This window comes from Pipistrellus kuhlii, unplaced genomic scaffold, assembly GCF_014108245.1.
Source record: "Pipistrellus kuhlii isolate mPipKuh1 unplaced genomic scaffold, mPipKuh1.p scaffold_m20_p_2, whole genome shotgun sequence".
In the NCBI taxonomy this organism is placed as follows: Eukaryota; Metazoa; Chordata; class Mammalia; order Chiroptera; family Vespertilionidae; genus Pipistrellus; species Pipistrellus kuhlii.
In genome coordinates this window covers 166,314,244-166,337,716 of record NW_023425515.1, presented here as the reverse complement: position 1 = coordinate 166,337,716, position 23,473 = coordinate 166,314,244, and the positions used below count along the sequence as shown (strand labels likewise).

The 23,473-nt window shown below is 39.1% G+C and overlaps 1 protein-coding gene across 9 annotated transcripts in view; it reads right to left on the bottom strand.

Annotated features, from left to right (window-relative positions):
- Positions 1–23,473, bottom strand: part of NFYC (nuclear transcription factor Y subunit gamma) — a 65,809-nt gene that overhangs the window by 19,354 nt on the left and 22,982 nt on the right. For 8 of the 9 annotated variants that reach the window (XM_036446071.2, XM_036446072.2, XM_036446070.2 and 5 more), the window contains 2 exons: positions 6,533–6,645; positions 1,156–1,227 (listed from right to left, as the gene is read on the bottom strand). In XM_036446071.2, coding sequence (XP_036301964.1) covers positions 1,156–1,227; positions 6,533–6,637 — 177 coding nt within the window. In that variant the 5' untranslated portion in view covers positions 6,638–6,645. Of the gene's footprint in view, positions 1–1,155; positions 1,228–6,532; positions 6,646–15,319; positions 15,327–23,473 lie in introns of those variants that run through there. The other variant, XM_036446074.1, reaches the window with a different exon arrangement.

Genomic DNA, 23,473 nt, shown 5'->3' with positions numbered 1-23,473 from the left:
CTTGAGTCCACAGGCCGATGCTCTATCCACTGAGCCAAACCGGTTTTGGCTAGAGAAGCTAGTTTTAAGAGAGGTGAAGTAACTTGCCCAGGGCCATAAAGTCAGTAAGTGATATAATCCAAAGAGAGACAAGGTAGGAAAATAATGAGTCTGAGAGCCAATGGATTTAGGCAAAATCTCAAGCTTCCCAACCTTTTGGGCTTCATTTTTCACATACTGAAAAAGAGGATAACTTTCCAGTACTATTGTGGGAATAAAATGAGAAGATATACGTATAAACTCCCAGTACAGGGACTAAACCGCAGTAAGTACTCAAGTAATATAAGCTCTTGGCCAAACAAGGCCCTGGATCCTTGGTGAGATAGTCTGTATAGGATACAGGCATTGGATGAGCTATGGAGTTAAGGAAGCAGATGAGTATTGGGATCTTGGTTCTCCTACTCTAGGCAAGTCAATTTTCTTTTTTTTTTTTTTTTTTTTTTGGGGGGGGTGTGTGTCTATCTCCATATTTAGAAAATTAAACTACTAATTCTTATCCTACCAAATCTCACCGAGTTACTATGATGAAGAATTGAGCTAATAGAAGGGAAAATTGCTGTGAACTATTAGCTTCCTATATAAATACAAGAGACTATTCATTTTGAGTGGTAAGGAGGGAACTTCTCTTTTTCTGAGAGAGTGGTAGTGGGTGACAGACTCCTAAGAATACCTAAGTAATGGCCTCCTTGAAGTAAACCCTCTCATAAGTACTATTCATGTAAAACAACTCACAGATATAATACCATTATCAAACATTTCCTAGAGCTCAGATCAACAAATTAGAGACTGTATTAAGTTGCTAAGAAGATGGCACTGTTCTGATGATTTGATGTTTCATGTTTACACTACATGCTAAAAAGAACTGGGTTGTTTCAAAAAGCACTAAGCATTTTTTCAATATCTAGAAAACAGGACACCCCTAACTTTCAGAGAAGCGTAATATTATAATTAAAATTGTTCAATTTTAGCACACTTAACAATTTTATGAGGAACTAAATAAAAAAGCAACAGGCAATATTTTCATTTTTATTTAATTAAATTTGAGCTCTAGAGAAATGAGCAATAACCCACCCATTATTTTAACTTCAATATAAATAAAAATGAACATAAATTCACCTTCACATCTTCATCCAGTTTCATAATCTTCTTAATACGAGCCAGTGGCAGTTCCTGTACTCGGAAATCTTTCTAAAATGAGTAACAAAAGGTGCATAAATGGTGGGGACAATCAATAGGGCAAGACAGGCATTAGGAAGCACACTGGTAGGCTTAGTCCCTCCTTTTAAAAATATGGCAGCAGAGGAGGTACAAATAAAATGAAAACAACAACAACAGCAACAACAAAAAAAACAAGCTCCTAGCAAAATTCTTAACTCATGTAGAGCTTTAAAAAGAGTTTCAAGATAAACTTAAAATGGCTTTTAGCAGATTTAAATGGGATTTCTGCCTCAGGAGCAAAAATTCATTCCTCTAAGTTGCCAATTCTTTCTTCTACTTGGGGATTGCAAGTGCCAGCATCACCTGACCAGTGACCCCCCAGTTCTCTTCTTCTGACCTTTGCTCTAATCTGACACCAGAAATTGGGGGGAGCTCCCTTCCCATCATAGCAACAAAGGGCTTGTTTCCAAAATTAGCTGAGGGGGGTGGGGTGAGTTAGAAGATTATGGAAGAAGGGTGAGGGTAAGTTTTTCAGCTGGCTTTTTAGAATAGCCTTTAGCCCTGACACTTTTTTTCTTAAATAACAAAACTAGGGGGTGGGGGAGAGGGGAACAGGACGGGACGGACAGACACGGACCACATCAACTTTACTGTGGAAAGGATTTAGGAAAGGGCTTTTTGATCAGCACTACTCAATTATTTGTGATTAAGCCCTTTTTGTTTTATTTTGATACTACTGGTATTTCAAAGCATGCTCAATGATGGATGCAATTCTAGAATTAAAAATCAATTCTGGGTTTCAGAGCTGCAATGAAGAAAAAGGTGAAAAGGCAGAGATTAGCTAAAATCAGCAAATTCCCTGCTGAGACTAGGTGTCAAATGATTGATTTTATAAGTGTTCTGAAATGTGACTCACACCAAATCCAATATGTTCACATGAGATTTTGCATCATCACATTATAGAAAAAGCAGCTACTATTTAAGATTTGGTATAATTAACAAAAAAAAGTAAACTTTCTTTTCCAAGACCAACAGCAAACCTCAACTATATGTTAAAGAAAGGGGTACTTGTGAAAAACATAAACAGCCTTCCCAGAACCCATTTTATAATTACAGAAGGGAAGAACAACTATTAGGATAAAATGCACACAAAGACATCTAATTTCCCCACACAAACTCAACAAGCTGCTTGCTACTGGCTACCACTGACCTCCACAAACTTCCAACACCAATTTTTCATCTTTTCATTTTCCAAAGTAGGTGTCAATATTTTCCATGAAGCCTCTACTAAAACTAACCCTGGAGTGGCAGAGGTTTAGAATTTCATTTTATTAAATTTTTACCAAAAGGAGAGAAGAGGACACATTCTTTCTATTCTTATTTTTTTCCTCTGCTTTCATTTACTCATTCATGTAACTCAATATGATACGTGCTGCTCTGTGGAAGATGCAAATCTATTCTTACCTTTGAACAGCTTAGAGTTTGTTAGAGACGGTCACAAAAAAATATTATATCGCCGTATATTATATTAGAACTAGAGGCCTAGTGCATGAAATTTGTGCGGGGGGGGGGGGGGGGAGGTGTCCCTCAGCCCAGCTTGCACCCTCTCCAATCTGGGACCCCTTGAGGGATGTCCAACTGCCTATTTTGGCCCAATCCTGGTAGGTTCAGGCCTAAACGGGCAGTTGGACATCCCTTTCATAATTCAGGACTGCTGGCTCCCAACTACTCACCTGCCTGCCTTCCTGATTGCCCCGAAATGCTTCTGCCTGTCAGGCTGATCAGCCTCTAACCACTCCCCTGCCAGCCTGATTGATGCCTAACTGCTCCCCTGACAGCCTGGTCACTCTTAACTGTCCTCCCCTGCAGGCCTGGTAACCACTAACTGCCCTCCCCTGCAGGCCTGGTCCCCCCCAACTGCTCTCCCTGAAGGCCTGGGTCCTCCCAACTGCCCTCCACTGCAAGCCTGGTCCCTCCCAACTTCTGACCCTTGCGAGCCATCTTGTGGAGGCCATCATGTGTCCACATGGGAGCAGCCATCTTGTGTGTTGGAGTGATGGTCGATTTGCATATTACCCTTTTATTAGATAGGATGGGGGTGTAAAATCCCACAGAAACAAAGAAGAAAATACCAGCTGGAAATGGGGGGTTGGAGTGAGCAAAAGGAGTTGGCAAATGTTCCACAGAGAGGCTGACAACTGAATTGTGTAGAAGGGATGCTACAAATTTGCTTGTTGGAAAAACAGAGAATTCATATTCAGACAGAGAGAGCAGCATGCGCAGAAGCAGAGACACACAAAACAGGCCCTATTTAAGTTTTAGATATATGACCTTAGTACAGAGGGCAGCAACATGAAAGAGAATGCTGGATTGAGGCCAGACCCTAAAGGGATTTAAAAAAACAAAACATTTGCCACAGAAATCAATCACTAGTGTTCCTTCATGTGTGGCATATCACAGAATATGATGATGCTAAACAGAAATCCCAAAGACAATGGGGATGATAATTCCTTTGAAAGGCCTCCCAGGATGATATATACAATACAAGACAGTAAGATTCAGCACTCTTGCAAGTGCACTCTTATTTGACTTGATTAGTGAATATAATTTCCATAAGTTTGTTCCAAGATTACTTAATCAAAGCCCAAAACTGGTAAAATAAATAAATAAATAAATAAAAAGACCTTCTTTCCCAACTTGAAAGAATAAAAATACCCACTTTCAGAATTTCTCTAAGACTAGTCTTTAGTCAAAATCAAGAAGAAAGGATCAACGATAAAGAGATTATATAATTCCCACCCTGGAGAAATATAAAGTGAGGCAGAAATTTACAAAAAGCTCTGCTTTAAGCCCATCCCAACCTTTTCTTTTGCAAGAAACTTTCTCATAATCCCCAAACCTTGAGCTCTAAGGGGACAGTGTGTGAAAAGTGGATCTTCAGATATTATACATGTGTGTGCGTGCCCCAGCCGTTTTGGCTCAGTGGACAGAGATCGGCCTGTGGACTGAAGGCTCTTGGGTTTGATTCCGGTCAAGGGCACATGCCTGGGTTGCCAGCTCAATCCCCAGTAGAAGGCTGTGCAAGAGGCAGCCGATCAATAATTCTCATCATTGATGTTTCTCTCTCTCTCTCCCTCTCCCTTCTTCTCTGAAATCAATAAAATAAAAAAGAAAGAAAAATACTTGGAAAAAAAAGATATGTGTGTATGGATTATTATTATTGACAATAGCCCAGTTTTCTGTAATCTCATCCTAGCTTTCCAGCCACATGTAAGAGTTTACAATAACCTTATTGGAGAGGGGAGCCTTAATTATCAGTAGAATGATATCCACAAATTGGCTTTCAATTCAATGTTCCCTCATCATTGGCAACCATGCAACTCATGTGCTAATTTCTCCTGATGCTGATCCAAGTGAAAGACAACTTAAACAGACTGACTCTACTCTTGGTAGTGTTATCAGCAAGTGGAAAAGCAGATTCTCTCTTAGAACATTTCTGTACTTTTGATCACAACAAAAGAACTCCATTAAAGATACTGCCATCTGAAACTGCTGAGTTTCAGGGCTGAATTCATTCGATGAGAGTTCAGAGCCAAAGAAAAGCCAATGGGTCTCAGGCAGCACTAAAGAACATCCAGAGTTTCAAATAATGATGAGAAATCTTTTCCAGGCATATCCAGCCAGATACTCCAGCAAGATAGGATCGACTCCTCTCTAAAGCGATGATTTTCAATCTTGGCTGCATGTTAGAATTACCTGAAGAGCTTTTGAAAAAACGAGATGCCTGGGTTCTGTCCCAAACTAACTGAATCCAGAATTTCTGGTATCATGAGTTTTGAAAACTCCCCTGGTGACTGGGATCCATAGTCAGTGCTAAGGACCACTGCTGCTTTTAAAGTCTTACTACTCAGCTTCGCCTGGGAACTCAGGAAATGCAAAATCTCTGGCTCTGCTCCAAACCTACTATATCAAAATCTATTTTTTTAAACAAGATCCTCATAAAGTTTGAGAAACACCCCTCTATAAGAAGGGCTTGAACAAATGAACTGACCTTATATGTCAGAGATTAAAAGCTAATAACTCTAAGAAATTGCAACATTAGTTCTACATTATTAAGGAATCCAGTGTCTGCTCTACCAAGATACTAATACCTTCAAGGTAGGAATGACACGTCTAACTGAAATGACACCAAATGGAACATTCTTCATTAAGGAGATGACACTATACTCTGAAAATATTCCAATTATAACCTGTCTCACCTCCTGCTACCACTGTTATAATCCTACCCCACCCACTACTGCCAACATAGTAACCTCCAGCCACTCTGAACTTCTTGCTGTTCCTCTAAACATAAGGCCCTCCCCTCTCAGCCTCCATGTCTTTACGAACGCTGGTTGACTCTATTGAGGATATACTCTCCCACCTTTTCCATCTAGTGAATGCTTACTAATGTTTTAAGACTCAACAAAATGTCCCTTTTAATTAAAGCTTCCCTAACTCAACCAGGGAGAAACAAGCACTGTGTCCTCTGTGCTACCATAGCACTTTCTCACTGCTTCAGACTTATCACTGTGCCTGACTCAGTATTTAATAGATATTTATTGAATAAATGATTCTAGTTATAATTACTAGATTGTAAGATCCCCAAGGGCCAGAGTTATATTTGATACGTTTAAGTCAGCAGTTCTCAACAGGGGATGATTTTAGCCCCCAAGAGACATTTGCCAATGTCTGGAGACATTTTTGGTTGGTACAACAGCCAAGACATGGGGAGCGTGCTACGGGCATCTGTGGAGTAGAGGCCAAGGATTCTGCTAAACATCCTGCAATTCACAGGATAGCTCTCAGAATAAAGAATTATTCAGCCCCAAAATGTCAATAATGTTGCTGCTGAGAAACCCTAATCTAAGTGTGTCTTTTAAAACTTGGAAAGAGTGACTGCTTTAGAATAGATTTGTTTTTGAATAAATTGCCCAATAGTTTTCATCAGGTTCTAGAAATTTGTCAGGGCCATTAAGTTGGGCCTAAGAAATGAACTGAAGCAACTGAAGAAAAGTGAGAGCTCTACTTTTCTATATTCTCTAAAAGATCTGTCTCATTAAACTACCTCCAACTAACAGTGCCCACTACAAATCCACATTCCTGAGGAAAGTCACTAAGATATTAAAAAATCCTTGTAGTTACTTCACTTAAGGTCAATTATATTTTTATTTCCCTACCCAGAGATCAGGAATAAATTATGCCTTTGTAAATGGGCTTACACATGTTTTAGTCTGTTTTGGTTATTCATCTCATAACTACTTAGTCTTTTTAAAAGTTTCTCCTTCTTTCTTACCACTGTTAAACTCCGGATTTCATCCATGACACGAGGCCAGAAGGTCTGTAGGCTTTGCTGGGCATCACTGCTGCTGGTACCACCAAATCCTCCTTCTGTGGACATTCTGAAAACTGAAAACAAATACATACATCAGATACATTAAAAATAATAACAAAGCCAGACTTTCTGTCCAAGTTATTTATATCTTTCCTTGTGGATGTTTACACTACTTAACTTTTCTTTTTCTAAATATATTTTTATTGATTTCAGGGAGGAAGGGAGAGGGAGAGATGGAAACATCAATGATGAGAGAGAATCACCGATTGGCTGTCTCCTGCATGCCCCACATTGGGGATGGTGCCCGCAACCTGGGCATGTGCCCTGACCAGGAATCGAGCCGTGACCTCCCGTTTCCTAGGTCAATGCTCAATCACTGAGCCATGCAGGCTGGACCCATTTAACTTTGCAACAATGAGGAATTAAATTTAGAATAGAAAGAAGAGGGTCAGAACCTACATTCAATCAATTGCTTTATGAAGTGTTCAAAAGATCAGTTAGAATCCCCACTTCAACTATACTATAGATAGTATTTTAATGTCTTAAAGGAAAGTAAAAAACTCCAGATGTCTTAAATGCTCACCTAGCAAATACTTAAATGCAAACCCTCCCCCCCTCCCCATCCCAAAAAACAGTTTAATCAAACACAAAGAACTAGAAACTCAGGGATGTCCTAAGAATTTATATTTTGGGAAATTATTTGAAAAGCTTTAACAGTGCCAGTGACAGGATGCTGGTGGAAAGCAATGTAATTTATTAAGAATTAATTCTGAAGGGCGGAAAGAAGAGCACCAAACATGTTACTTTCCAAGCTCCATGTGGATACATGCTGGGCAATCATTCCATCAGCAGAGTGGAATGAAGGCTGCTAAATCTAGGTTTAGTCTGTGAGGATGTCTGATTCATTCAAATGTCTGAAATGTTCTAGAGGTCTCTGATTTTTTTTTTTTTCCTTCTAAAGTAGTGGTTTTTAACCTTCCTAATGCCTCGACCCTTTAATACAGTTCCTCATGTTGTGGTGACCTCCAACCATAAAATTATTTTCGTTGCTACTTCATAACTGTAATTTTGCTACTGCTAATGAATCGTAATGTAAATATCTGTGTTTTCCAATGGTCTTAGGTGACCCTGCTAGCAGTTCTCAACCTGTGGGTAGGGACCCACAGGTTGAGAGCCACTGCTGTAGAGCCTAAGAATATTGGAAAACACAGATATTTACATTAGGATTCATTAGCAGTAGCAAAATTACAGTTATGAAGTAGCAACGAAAATAATTTTATGGTTGGGGGTCACCACAACATGAGGAACTGTATTAAAGGGTCGCGGCATTAGGAAGGTTGAGAACCACTGATCTAAAGGAAATGATAAAAGGAAAAAAATGGAAGGAGAACCAAGAGTACAATCTTCAAAGCAGATTTCACTCTGATGTAATGACATTAGTGGGCGATGATGTAATGGGAAATGGTTTGGAGCCAATTTCTAGAGCTAGAGGCCTACATAAGAAGCTCTATAGATCAACAGGAACTCCAAGTACTAGGAAGCAATATGATCTTGGAGTTTCTGGAGGGAATTAAGAGTCTTGAATCACAACTGGAAATGACTAGATAAAATCCTGAGTTCTACATAACCAACTAAGGTCCTCAACTCAGCTTCCATTACATTTTCACTTATCACCATATGCGAATAACCTATACACTATTCTCTTAGGTCAGTGGTTGGCAAACAGCAGCTCACGAGCCACATGTGGCTCTTTGGCCCCTTAAGTGTGGCTCAGCGTTAGAACCACTTCTTCAAAATAGACTCGCCCAGGCCGAAAACCGACTTCTGTGCATGGGCCACAAAGTTTCATTTGTACTGTTCGTGGGCGCCCGCAAATGGTATTTTGTGGAAGAGTCACACTCAAGGGGCCAAAGAGCCACATGTGGCTTACGAGCCACGATTTGCCAACCACTGTCTTAGGTGTACTGAGAACAAAGAAATCAAGATAATGTAGAGAAGTTTAGTTATTTATTGTTATTAATAGAGTCTTACGAGATACTCATGACAATGAAGAAAGTGAGACTCACCACCTTTTAAAATAGGGCAAATAAAAAAACCTTTCTGGAAATGAAAATAATTCCTTAAATTTTTAAAATAAGAATCTAACCTTTTATTGTATGGGTCTATGGGCAGGCCTGACCTTAGCAAAATCCGCCATGCAAACTTCACAGTCACAATTGCCAGTGTGATATACTGTATTCTTGCTAACGATGAATGGGTTTAATTTGAGTGTACAGGTCTGTGAGATTTAGAAAATCAGTGACAACTTTTGGTTGTCGGGTGATCTCTCCCAACAATCATTACAAAGGTGAACAGTTTTAAGAAACACTTTTAAAACCACCTGTGTACAGTCTGATATTAAATTCTGCATTATAACTACTAAGGATGTCTTGGCGCAATCAATTCCCAAACATATGGGCAGTCAATAGATCATGAATGTCCTCCTTGGCTGGCTCAGAGCCTCATACTGTTGAAGTGGAGATTAGGTTTAAAATAGAAGTTAAATATTTCTGAAACTCAAAAATGAATTAAAGGTTATGTTTTTAACTTGAGAAGCCCATCTGAATTAGATAATCACAAAGGGATAATAGCACAAAATACATCAATAAAACTGTCCTTTATATTTTAGTGTATCATAGTTAGGACTGAAAAAGAGATTAAGAGCCACCCCTCTAAAAGATGCTCACAGCTCTACTTCAACCTTTGCCCAGCCCACTCAATCCCACCTGAAGTAGTCATTTAGTTTAAATATGAGCTTATCACTCTCCAGTTCCGGGAAACTGGCTTACTGGTAAGGCAGTCTGTTCAGCTTTGGACAGTTCTATACATTAAGTTGAATTAGCAAAGTTCCAATTGAGCTTTGGATTTAGAATTACAGCTTTTATGATTTTTCTATCCAGGAATCTCTTTTTATAAATTCCTGACTTTAAAGATACTCTCCTCATTAGAAACAGAAGATCCTAACCTGAAGAAAAAGACAAAAAAGTTTGGAGCATATTTTCTAGCATCTTTGCACAGAAATGGTTAGTAGTTACTTCTTTTAATACTTATTGAAAGAACATAAATTATTACTGTAAATTCCTAGAAAATTGAGTATTTTGAATCCAAAGGCTTTACTTAAAGCATGTCCAGTCTTTACATGGGGCTTTAAATAACAGACCAAATCTTAAGCAACAGATTATATGAAAACAAATTGAGGTTCTTAATATTTTCTGACCAAGGTACAACTTAACATTAAATAACAAAACTTAATCATAAACACAAACAACTTTTGTTCACCAAGCATCTCAAAAAGTAAAAAAATATAAAGCAGGCTTAATCTTATCACTTATCTTTATAATTAATACATTAATTGAAACAAAACTGATTTTGTTGCAATTAATGTATTTATAACATCTACAGCCAATGGAAAATATGCTAGGTTCATCTTCTAGGATGATGAGAAAAAGTCTGTATTTTAAACTAAGAAAGAGATTTATATTCCATGACCTTTTTTATTCCATTTTTATTTTATTTACTTTTTTTATTCCATTTTTAAACTGCTATCTCTATCCTGGGATAAAACTACTTATATATAGATGACAAGGACAAAACTGTGCTAAGACCAAGCCACATTATCTTAGATCACTCTGATGAAAACTGCAGAATTTCCCAGATTTAATTCATTGATTGTAAATTTATCATTGTAGACCTATCATTCATGTTCATTAATTACTTTGTAAGTTCTTGAATAAGACTCCCTGATTATTTAGTAAAGACTTAAGGATCAGATGAAATATTAAATGGTTGTTGCTAGATATAATCTCAACTCTCAATATCTATTATTTGTTTTTTAAAACTTCAAATTTATTTAAAGTCCTTTATAATATGCCTAAACCCACAAACAAAGTTTGCTTTCCAAAGCTAGAAAGGGAAGAATCAAAGAATCAGAGTCCATCATGCAAAGCCGATTGCTCCAATGTTCAACTCAATTGCCATCTCTCCACAAGGCTTCTCTAAATACCCCCTTTGGAAGTGATTATTCCTTCTTATGAACCTAAAGCCCTTGATCAGTAATATCCTTTTGCACTCACCACATTACCTTGTATGATCATTATTTATGTGTATGTCTTATCATTTCCTTTTCTGGTTTACAAGCTCCATGTGGCTAGGACCTGATTCATTTTTGGATTCCTCACAGCATCTAGCATGCAATCTGTTAAGTAATTATCCTAAATAAAAGGGCAAGAGAGTTGCTGGGGCCGAAACCGGTTTGGCTCAGTGGATAGAGCGTCGGTCTGCGGACCGAAAGGTCCCGGGTTCGATTCCAGTCAGGGGCATGTACCTTGGTTGCAGGCACATCCCAGGTAAGGGGTGTGCAAGAGGCAGCTGGTCGATGTTTCTCTCTCATCGACGTTTCTAGCTCTCTATCTCTCTCCCTTCCTCTCTGTAAAAAATCAATAAAATATATTATAAAAAAAAAAAAAAAAAAAAAAGAGAGTTGCTGGGTATGGCCTTTCTAAGAAAGAGGCCTCTTTGAAAGCTTGGCCCTGAAATAGACTTATTGGGAATATTTGAACCACCAAAGGAAGTGATTATATAAAATAAACAAGGTTCCTGATGGGCCTTTAAAGTAAGGATTATAATCAGAAATCCCATGATTGGAAGGATACGGGATCCAGACACCTGGGTATGGATACACCTCTCCTTTCCTCCCTTCTTCCTTCTCTCCCTCCTTCCCTCCCTCCCCACCCCCCTTTCTCGCTCTCTTTCTGTCTCTCTCTCTCTCTCTCTCTCTCTGTCTCTCTCTCTCTCTCTCTCTCTCTCTCTCTCTCTCTCTCTCTCTCTCTCTCTCTCTCTCTCTCACACACACACACACACACACACACACACACACACACACACACAGTCGGTCCTAAACTTTGTAAGGAAGACTGGAAGGCAGAAAAAATGGCTGCCTACAATTCCCAAATATAAATCTTTTCAAAGTCAGAATCTCCTCAGAAAGGAGACCAGGATATAGGGTGGTGAATGCCTGGGGTGGGGATCGGGAGTGAGCTGGAAGGGGTCAATGAGAGTAAAAAGGGAACATATGTAATACTTTCAATAATAAAGAATTATTAAAAAAAGAAAAAGAAAAAAAGGAGACAAGGATAGAATTATGATAAAAGGTAAGTAAGTGAAGGAGGGCAAATACCTCTTTTGGCTACCCCATTACCAGGACGATAAGGAGAAAACCATGGAGGAAATGAGGTGATTCAATCAGATCACTCAGTGGTGGTCAATGTAGCTGTCATTTGAATATCCAGTTACTGTTCATCATTCTTGAAAAAAGAGAGAGACCTACGCAGTTTTCAAAATATCCCAGAAGTAGAGTGCTTCCCCGCCCCTCTCTCTTCATTCATACATACGTACATATATATTTGGTTTTTTTTATTTCAGAGAGGAAGAGACAGGGAAAGAGAGGAACATCAATGAAGAGAGAGAATCGACACCCGCCTCCTGCTCGCACGACACTGGGCACTGAGCCCACAACCTGGGGACGTGCCCTTGACCAGAATGGAACCTAAGACCCTTCAGTTCACAGGCCAACGCTCCATCCACTGAGCCAAATCAGCCAGGATGAGTGCTCCTCTTTCAAGATTCTCTTAGAAATCTTTCAAACTTTTGCTTTTGACCAGGTACCATGCTTGCCAAATCCTCCCTTAGTGATATGTGTGGACATGGAAAGGATGTATCAAATGATCATCCTCATAAAATACAAACAAATATAAGGTTTTAGTGCAACACTCCCTAATTTCTAAAACTATCTCTTTAGATTTTAGCTCTCCTGTATCTTAGCATGTACTCTAATCTCTCTACAAAAGTCCTTTATAATATGCCTAAACCCACAATATAGCTCTTTGAACTAAAACCAAATTAAATGTTTTGGAGCGATAATACTTTAAAACCCTAATATCACAACTACTCAAGAAGAAAGAAAGAAAAAAAGACCAAAGAAAGCTCTCCTAAAATAAATCCAATGCTGCTTCTATTGAAGTATAAGAGCTCCATCCTAGTCAAGTTTTACCTAAAAAATAATAATGCTCTCATTGTCAAGCATAAGCAATATCTCTTAGCCCTGTTCTGAATGAAAAACAAATCTAAACATTGTTACCATCTTTCTCCTTAATGTCCCCACCCTCCCAATCTAACTTGCAGCTTTTAGGCTACTATGAATGTCCTCAATTATTCCTGTCTTCAACTTATCATATTCCAACAAGTATCTCCCTATGTTCAAAGCACATATCTTCTTCACTCCCTTTTTGACTTGCATTTTAATGTTTTCCTCTGTCATGAGATGACAAGATTTTTATTTTAAAGCCCAGGCGGCAGTATCACATGCATTTTATGTTCCAATGCCGCTTCAGGTAGTTATCTAAGTTAGTTTCAGGTTTCTTTATTTGTATTAGCTAAACCCATGGTCAGCAAACTGCGGCTCGCAAGCCACATGCAGCTCTTTGGCCCATTGAGAGTGGCTCTACCACAAAATACCACGGCTTGGGTGAGACTATTTTGAAGAAGTGGCATTAGAAGAAGTTTAAAAATTTTGGCTCTCAAAAGAAATTTCAATCATTGTATTGTTGATGCTTGGCTCTGTTGACTAATGAGTTTGACGACCACTGAGCTAAAAACTATTGGGATGTTATATTTCAAATGATGAGTGAGAGTTTAAGATAAAGAAGAAATATTAATATGAGTACTTAGATGAATAAGAAGAAAAGGGGTACCATTAAAGCTAATTTGTGCTTTCTATTTTAGATATTCTCCCACTACAAAGAAAAATTAAAACTAAACTTGAGAACTAAGATTTTCAAAACAATAATTCTACTAATAGACAACTTGGTTCTCATGTTTACACAGAAGGACATATGCCATTATCAAACATGGCTGAAAACATTTCAAGCCTTAAGAAGGCATATCCTCTCCACAAGAAAGCCAACCTCAAATTGTCAATTTCAGAAAAAGAAAAATAACACTGCTCTGGAAATCTCAAGACTATGTTTGTGAACTGGCCTGCTGCCCACTACTGGTGGTCTTGGACCAGTCACTCCACTGAGTCACTCCAGGACTGATGTATTACTGAACACATAAATATGCTGATGGGTGGTCTGATGAGGAAGGCCGATAAGTCACTAAATGAATAATACAAGGGAAGGAAGGATAACTAGCCAGAAAAGAGGGTTCAACAGTCTATTTAAGCTCATCTAAGGTTTCTACTTAAACAGGAAAGCACTAAGCTTAGTGCCAGAAACCTTACTATCCAAGTTCCAAACCCTTACATAAGTGGATACAGATGACACCCATTACTATAAGAATGAATAATGTAGCCTTACTAGAGACCTCTTTCCTGATTAGTGCCAAGTTTAGTGTTTGAGCGTGTGTCTGTCTCTAGCTCTAAGAGACTAAGTTTGAAACTTTTCAAACCACCTACTGGAAAAAACAGGCTTCCCAAAAGACTAACAGTTGGAACTGGCTGCACATTGCTCTTCCTAAAGATCTGCTCACACCAATACATTTTAAAACTAGCAGCAGAAACACTTTTCCTTCAAAAACAAAAACATGTTTCTGTTTGCTATCTACTACAATGCAATCTTTTTTTAAAAAAATATATTTTATTGATTTTCTACAGAGAGGAAGGGAGAGGGATAGAAAGCTAGGAACATCGATGAGAGAGAAACATCGACCAGCTGTCTCCTGCACACCCACCACTGGGGATGTGCCCGCAACCAATGTACATACCCTTGACCAGAATCAAATCGGGGACCCCTCAGTCCGCAGGCTGACGCTCTATCTACTGAGCCAAACCGGTTTTGGCTGCAATGCAATCTTTTAAACAGTGGCTAGATCATAACATCATTATAAATGAATGCATAGGAACTGGTATAAACACTGAAACTGATAGGAAGCCATGAAAGTACATTTTAAAACCTGTTTTTGTGGAATAGAAATGGTATTAAGCATCTTACTTCATATACTTTCTTCCTCATTCCTTCATCAATACTCAACTGCATATAGAACAACAATAAAACACTATCGGTATTTTGTATGATGGGGGAAAAACAAATATTTTAGTGAAGTATTCTAAAGCAAAGATCTGCAGCCTCATTTTGTAAATTAAGTTTTACTGAACTGCTATACTTATTCATTTACATTGTCTCTGCTTTCACACTATAACAGTAAAGGTGAATTGTTACAACAGAAATCTTAGGATTTGCAAGCTGAAAATATTATCTGGCCCTTTACAAAAAAGGGCCAGGCAACATTTTGAACACAGTTATAAAGAATATTTAAGAGTTTTATTTCATCAAATCCTTCCATGACAAAGGCAGTGTTATTCCCCATTTACTGATGGAGAATTGAGTGCTAGACCAAGAAGCTTGCCCTGAATCACACAGCTGTTATGTGGCTCCCTCACCTGGTTCAGCCTCTATCAGGAATAAAGTGGGCTAGACCCTCTGCTCCACAGAAATATTTGTTAATCTCTTTGACCCTCCAATCTAAAAGGAGTAAATAAATTCTTGCAGAAAGAATGATGAGTAACTGGTTTTTCAGGCCCTGAGCCTAAAAGAGAATTCTGACATGAGCTAGAAACAGAAATAGCGCCCGTAGCTCGAGTCAAATTGTATCCTAAAACAAAGAGCCATTTTACTTACTAGATCCCATATAAGGCTCAGAAACCCTGAGAACCACCTCTGCCCAGCTTCTGTGTTTGTGTATGCTCAAGAGAGGTGAGAAGTGTGAGTATGAAGAATGTTTCAAAGATGCCAACTTAAGAGCTTTAGAGTTTATAAACTACTTATCACATACATTACCCTCAATTGATTGTTACTCAGCTTAGTGATAAAGATATTATATTATTCAAATTTTATAGATAAAAAAGCTAAGGATGGATATTTTAAGTTGCTTGCTCAAGGCACAATATAGTAAGTGGTGGAGTAAAAAATGTAAAAGTTCTTAAATTTTGTTCTTGATTTAGTATAGCTGTTCATTTGCACTTTCTGCAGTTTTAAGGTTTATGTCCTTTCAAACTATTCAGACAGATGAGCAGTCTCAGCTTTTACAACTGACTTAAAATCCTTAACCCAAAGATTATTTTTACCCACCTATTCCCTGCTCCCAACATCTCTGTGGCAAGCATAAAAGAGAAGATGCTAATGGCACTGCTTGTCTCCTATTATATAAGCATCTTTCTTTTATTTTTCTGTTGTCTCTTTTCACACACTAAAACACTTTTTCTATTTTATCTTTCCCCTTTTAATATCTCTAGGTCAGTCAGCTGCCAACAGTGGGGGGTAATAAAGTACAAGAGTAAATAAAGAAAATGTACTAAACGTGGAAAGTCTTATTCTCTGGCCACTAACCTGCTATCTATCTCTATGTATAAAAGGTTAATATGCTAAGTGTCCCTCCCACTGTCTGACCAGTCACTGTGATGCACACTGACCTTGTGGGGCCGCACAATTCCACCTTCAGCTGTGGGTTATGTTGCTGCTGGGGCATGGGGCACTGTTGCCCTGAATTGGGTTTACTGCACACTTTTGCATTTCTCACCCTGTATGACAGCAACTTTGCAAAGTGCCCTCTCACACTCTGGGACCCCTAGGGGGATGATGGAGAGGTGGTTTTTGCCCTATCCCCACAGGCCGGGCCGAGGGAACTCACCTGCCAGAAGGACCCTGCTCACTCCAGATGCAGATGCTGGGAAGGAACCTCGGGAGGTTGGCTCCAGGGCGTGTCCGGCCCCGTCTTGCCCTGCCCTGCCCCGCCAACCACCTTTTAATTAATTTCCTTTCGATGTGCACAAATCCATGCACCAGGTCACTAGTATGTTTATGATCCTGGGTAAGTCACTTAACTTATTGGAGTCTCTGCTCACCTATAGCAGTACCCTACAGGGCAGCTGCAGCACACAAATGGGAAAATACATTAAAAGGTTGCTAAAAGTACCAAGCATCATACACAAGCCAGATGGCATATCATCACTCTCAGAGAATTCTCAATTAAAATCCTGTGTGGTGTTAAAAGAATGTCAAGATGAGCTTGGCTGTATTAATTTGGTTGTATGGATTCTGTTGACTCAGACACAATGAATTCTGTTCTCTGCTTAGTGTCTTTTATCATTGATTAAAATGTTGAAAAGGGGATAGGGAGGAGGAGGGTGGGCATGAAAAAATAAAAATCCAAGCTAGCCAAATCCTAAATCTCCCATCCCCATCACATAGCTGTCTAGAACTGAGAATGTCAAGACCACTTCAAAGAGTGCAAAGCAACTGCGATGGTTATACTAATCACTTACATTTGTACATGCTTTACACTTCATATAGTTTTCTTTACACTATCTCATTTGTTTTTCACTGCAAACACAGCACAGGTACTGATATTCCCATCTGACAGATAAAGATACTTTATCCAGATAGACTGAGGGACTGACTTGGGTCCCAGGGCAAGTATATGTCAGAGCTGGAATTAAAACCCATATGCCCTGATTCTCAGTTCTGTGCTCTTGCACTGCACGTTCTCCCTCTTTAGAATTGTTAACTCAGTAGAGGGCCAAAAACTTAAGAACCTATGGGTCTTCTCAGTCTGAAACATAAGTCTACTAAGCCTTTTACCTTGAGATGTCCTTCTCCTTCTCCTGGAAAATATACCGTATTTTTCGGACCATAAGACGCACTTTTTTCCCCCCAGAAGTGGGGGGGAAAAGTCCCTGCATCTTATGGTCCAAATATAGCCTACACATATACTTTAAAAAAAAAAGTTTTTTTACTTGCCCAGCTCTGTGTGGTCTCAGTGTGCTTGCCCGGCTCTAAAATGGTTCTAAATGCTGCTGTTTACTTTACAGGGTTGATTACATGTGTTTATGACTGTGATGTTGGGTTTTAATGCACATACAATATTTTAGGACACTATTTGTTTCAGAATCTTTTTTTCTTCATTTCCCTTCTCTAAAAACTGGTGCGTCTTATGGTCCGGAGCGTCTTATGGTCCGAAAAATACGGTACTCTAAAATACCAAGATGCCAGATTCTTAGACATCTCAAAGTAGAAAATTAAGGTTTTCAAGCTTGTTAAAGGTGCAGTTGTCCACAAGGACTGGGACTTGGAGATATCTGGTCACCAATCCAGGGTGGAGACGAAAAGTTCTGGCAGATCAAGCTCAAAATCTACTCTCTCCAGGGCCCAATAATGGGAAGTCAGTCACTCTATGTTTTCACAATACAACAGTTCAGAGGAATAGCCTTAGCCTAGCCCCTTTATTGGAGATGGTTCCATATCACCTTGATAAATTTATGTAGTCCTTCAAAATTATAGCTATTGCTACATTGTGAACATAGTGGAATTCCTTTGTTCTAAAGCAAGGAATATAAAGCACAACTAAAAACTATTAAGTAACTGATTATTTAAGAACACTGCGTTTCATCTAAAAATACCAATCTCTGTGCTTCAAGGTAAGAATCCAAATCTAGGGTGCCCAATACATATTACAAAGTGTGCATGTACAACTATGGAACACCATAGAACAACCAACACAACTCTAACCTCCTATCTGGAAAAAGTCGTTCAACTACCCTATCTGACCTTAATGAACCTAGGACTGATAAAAGACAATTTTCCAACACACTGGTAGTACTTTGCTTTGTTCTAAAAGAAAGGTGGCTGAGATCACCTATCTTATTTGACAAAAATCTTTAAAAATAATTCAATTTGACTCAATATTTGATCCTTTTATGATCAATTTGTTTAGTCCTATAACATAAGATTATATTTGAACTGAGAAAATTCCCCACCACCTTTTTTTAAAATGTGTGCCTTTTGGGGAAAGACAAGCACAGGAAAAGGAGAGGTGGGAAGAGGAATTAGCCCCATAAGATAGAATAGCTTTACCTTGTTTTTCATATAAAATAAAAAGGTGCAGTGCAAAAAGCACAGGGCTTATGTTACTAGGTTTTATCTGTTGTTTCCTCGTCCCAAAATGGGGTACTAATCCTCTGTCCTACTACCTTAGGTAAATACCAAATGAGAGAATAAACATAAAATCACTCCATTAACTAGTACATAAAGTCTATGTACTAGTAAAAGCATTAACATACAATAACAATGCTTAACTACCTTAAAGGGTATCTTCTTGGGCTTTTGGTCATTTAATTACCAGCAAAGAAATAGTCATGGAGTTCAGGATATAATTAACCAAGTAAGATGGCTGGAAATTTACCACTATTTTTCTAGATTGAGGGTTATTATTGCCTTTATTTTAGATTGAGGATAATTATAACACACCTAGCCTAGAAACTAAATATAGGCACCTTGTAGTAAAAATCCTGCTAAATCCTACAGATGTAGCTCTCCTATTCCTGGCATCTTGTGTGTGCTACTCATCACTGTTAACATGATCATGTGGCTATAAATTACTTGCTAAGCAAATGTTGCCAAATTCCTACATGTGTATTTATGGTTGGCTTCTCGCAGAATTTTGCTATTTGAGACTTCAAAAGCTAAGACTAGTAAAATTAAACCCAATGCAACTCAGAAATAAAATCACTCTAGTCTTTGCATTGGATGGAGATGTGTGTGTGTGTGTGTACACATTTAAGGTTTAATCAAGAAAGCTTCCGATTATACAAACACACACACACAAATATACATATACATATATATAACTAATTTCAAGAAACTGCTGCATAACATTTCAAGGAAGTATTTGTACATCTCAGAACAAGTGAAGGCCGCCAGATTCTAGGGCAGTTAAGTATTTCTAATCTTTTCAAGGCACACACCGAAAATGTTAATATTAGCTTTTTGAATATTTAACCTATGGGCTGATACCAATGCCCTCAGTTTAACTTGACACAAGATCATGCATGGTGTTCTAAGTAGTCTGAGAAAAATGTGGGCTTTACTAAAGTGACACCTTTACTTGCTCATGTATGCTTAGAGAAATTATAGACTATCTCTAGTTTCAACTAATATTCCAAAAAAAACAACCAAGTGACTTTTTAGAGTAAAGAATACTAATTCATATATAAGAGCTACATGCTCAGGTAATGAGAGTATGCAATTAACAACCTTAGAGAACACTGACCTAGAGGACTTTGCCACGCTCATTTCTAGTTGTCTCAACTTCCAGGTCCCCGTTTGTTTCCCTCTCTAACATGAAGCTTTATTTTTCTGGTTCTTCTGTCCATTCTCTCCCTCGATTCTCCCCCATCATCCCCAAGTTCAGCTATAATATCTATGAGCTTAAATTTCAAATATACATTACCAATTCTGATATTTCTCCTAAGTTCCAGTCCTTCAGGAAAGTCACCCAGAACTCATACTTCATATATCCAATATCACATCTTTCTCTTTCCCCAAACCTGCTCCTTCTAACTCTTCCAGGTACTCAGGCTTGAAATCTTAAGAGTCATCCTGAGTCTCTGTTCATCATTTTGTGGATGAAAGGGGCTACATGCTAACCTGACAAGCTCAGGGAATGTCTTGCAAATTCGGAGACCCAAAGTAACCACAAAGAACTGTCTGAAATTAAACTTTAACTAAAAGCTGTTATGGTGGGTAGTTAAGTCCTAGGCCTGTATCTTCACTGACAAGGTCAACCTTTACCTTAACTGAGTCTGTCTGTCTTTTTGCATCTATAACATATCCTTGAAATGTCTGGGTAACTTGTAACTTCTCTTTTTCTTAACCCCTTGGGGTAGAACTCCCCCCCACTCTATCCCACACACCCCCATCCCCACCCCCAGCCATTCTCTGGAGAATTATCTCAATTCGTTGAGGTTCTGCTTCCCGGCAATTATTGCGTTTGGCTCAAATAAACTCACAAAAAATTCTTTACAGGTTTGAATGTTTTTACGTTAACAATTTCTAATCAACTTCTAAATGCTGTAATGACAGTGTCAATCTCCTGATTTTCTTCACACTGCCACTAACTTTATTCAGGCCTTCATCACCTCCATGTAGTAAAATTGATGATGATAATAGCTAATACTCATTTAGTACTCACTGTATACCAGGACTGATTTTAAGCTCTTGGCATTACTTTAAGCTTCATAACAATCCAATAAGGGCTGTAAATCTAGTATGTGAACTTACTGCACTGTTCACTGTTTCTAGTGTCTGCTTCTCTAATTGTACTCATTTCTATATAAAGATTAACAAATCTTATAAAAGCACAGCTGCGATAATGCCACATCAACCTATTTCCCCAAATCTTCAACAGTTTACCAATGCCAAGTAGAAGCAGTTTGAATTTCTTAGCTAGGCAGTCAAAGCCCTCCAAAATCTGACCCATTTACTTCACACTTTTTTCCACTTCCTTCTGCCCTTAACTCAGCTCCTTATGCTGTAAACAGACTAGACCACTTATTGCTCTCTTCAGCCCCCACTGTACTTTTTGAACCATGACCTTGCTCCTCCTGTTCCCCACGCCTGGAACGCCCTTGTCCTTACCTTCCTGAGTCCAACACCCAATCTACCCTCCTTCATTAAAGGTTTCTTCTCTAAATTCGTGTCCTGTGTTTGTACTTTCCATTTCAGTTTCATATATTTTATATACAATGGCTATCTCCCCTACCAGATTGTTAAATCCTGGAGTAAAGTTTTATTTTTATACATTTTTGAAGTCTCCCTCCATGTATGGTGAATTAGTGAAAGGAAGTGTAAAGCACCCAACTTTAGAATTTTTTCAAAGGTAAAAATTATACCTTATATAAATAAAGGAAAAATTCATTTTATCAGGATATTTCCAGTAAAGCAGGTTTTTCCTTTAGTTTTCTATTTATTGAAACTATGGAAACAGATCAAAATGATAGCACTTGAAGAAAAAAGGATAATCGGATGAATCAGCACTGCTGTTTGCTGTGGTTATTTTAGTTTCTATTCTCCCTTTGAACTACGTAAGGAACACAAGGTCACAAGCTATGTTTTGCCTCTTAAAGTTAAACATTTACTAGGTGTGTTTTTTCTTTATTCTGTCTTTACACTGGAACTTATCTTCATTTCTTATCCTTCAACTGCCCTTTTTCATTGCAGGGTGCAAAACATTTAATTTATAGTAAACACTCTTAAATATAGAAAAACTCTTTGTCAATTACTGAACAGTGGGGTCTGGCTTTGGGATGTGCCGAAGGGAGAGACAGAAAGGTAAAGTGATAATACAAATAGGCTCTAACAAGTTTTAAAGAGCTGGGCCCAACACTGAGGCAGCAGAAAGGACTGATTAAAAAGAAAACTAAGCTTCTGGGAAATTCAGATAAGAAGTAGATACAATTTATCTGTGTCTCCTATAGTTTTCAGTCACAATATGCCTCAGGACTTAAATATTACTAAATTACACCATCTAAGCTCTCATTCTTTCAATAAACTGTAATTTCGGTTCAAATAAGTGAAGGTGGTGAAAAGAAATCCAACTATAGCCTGGCTGGTTTGGCTCAGTGAAGAGAGCTTTGGTCTGCAGACTGAAGGGTCCTGGGTTTGATTTCAAACGGGGGTACATGCTGGGTTTGGGCTCAATCCCCAGTAGGGAGCTTGCAGGAGGCAGGCGGATAAGTGATTCTCTCTCATCATAGGTATTTCTCTCTCTCCCTCTCCCTTCCTCTCTGAAATGTGTGTATACACACACACACACACACACACACACACTATCTAATAAAAGAGTAATATGCAAATTGACCATCACTTCAACAAACAAGATGGCTGCCCCCATGTGGACACAATTTGGCCGCCACAAGATGGCCAGCAGGGGAGGGCAGTTAGGAGGGACCAGGCCTGCAAGGGATAGAAGTTGGGGGCAATTAAGCCTGAAGGGGAGGGCAGTTAGGGGTGACCTGGCTGGTAGAGGAAGTTGGGGGGGAACCAGGCCTGCAGGGCAGGGCAGTTAGGGGTGACCAGGCCTGCAGGGGAGAGTAGTTACAGGCAAATAGGCTGACAGGGGAGCAGTTAGGCATCAAACAGGCTGGCAGGGGAGTGGTTAAGAAGTGATCAGCCTGGCAGGCAGAAGCAGTTATGGGCAATCAGAAGGCAGGCAGGCAGGTGAGCAATTGGGAGCCAGCAGTCCTGAATTGTGAGAGGGATGTTCAACTGCCTGTTTTGGCCTGATCCCAAACGGGCAGTCGGACATCCCTCGAGGGGTCCCAAATTGGAGAGGGTGCAGGTTGGGTGGAGGGACCGACCCCCCATGCACGAATTTCATGCACTGGGCCTCTAGTACATATATATAAAGAAATCCAATTACAAAAAAGAAAAATTTAAAAATTCCAAGTATATTATGGTCTATCAGAGAATCTACCTAATGAAAGAGTAACATGCTATTTGAATATACCTTCATGACACTCACCAGCCAATCAGGAGTGAATATGCAAATTAACCAAAGATGTCGGGTTAATTTGCATATGCAGACACTGAGCTGCTGGAAGCAGGCCTTCCGCACCACCCCAGCTGTTCAGGGCCTCTGGGCAGTGTGGGAAGGCAGAAAGGTGGCCCCGGGCCAGAGGGGAAAGGCAGCTCTGGCCAGAGGGAAGGCGGTACCAACAGCCAGGGGAACGAAGGGCCCTTATTGCACCAATCTACATTCGTGCATCGGGCCACTGGTATGCAAAATAAGAACAAATCCACACTATACAAACACATATGTGCTGGTACACAATGCCACCTTGTTGGTGGTAATGATTAAAGCTGGCATGATTAAAATATTATTTGTGGTGTATACTTATAATGACTTCTTTTCAGACTTGTCAAATCCTTGAAATGATCCTGGGATCTTTGTTTATTAAATACAGACTGGCTTTACAACTCACTTGAAGAACCAGGCCCAAACTTGTTTGGAAATTAGCTTGTTTTTGAGGAG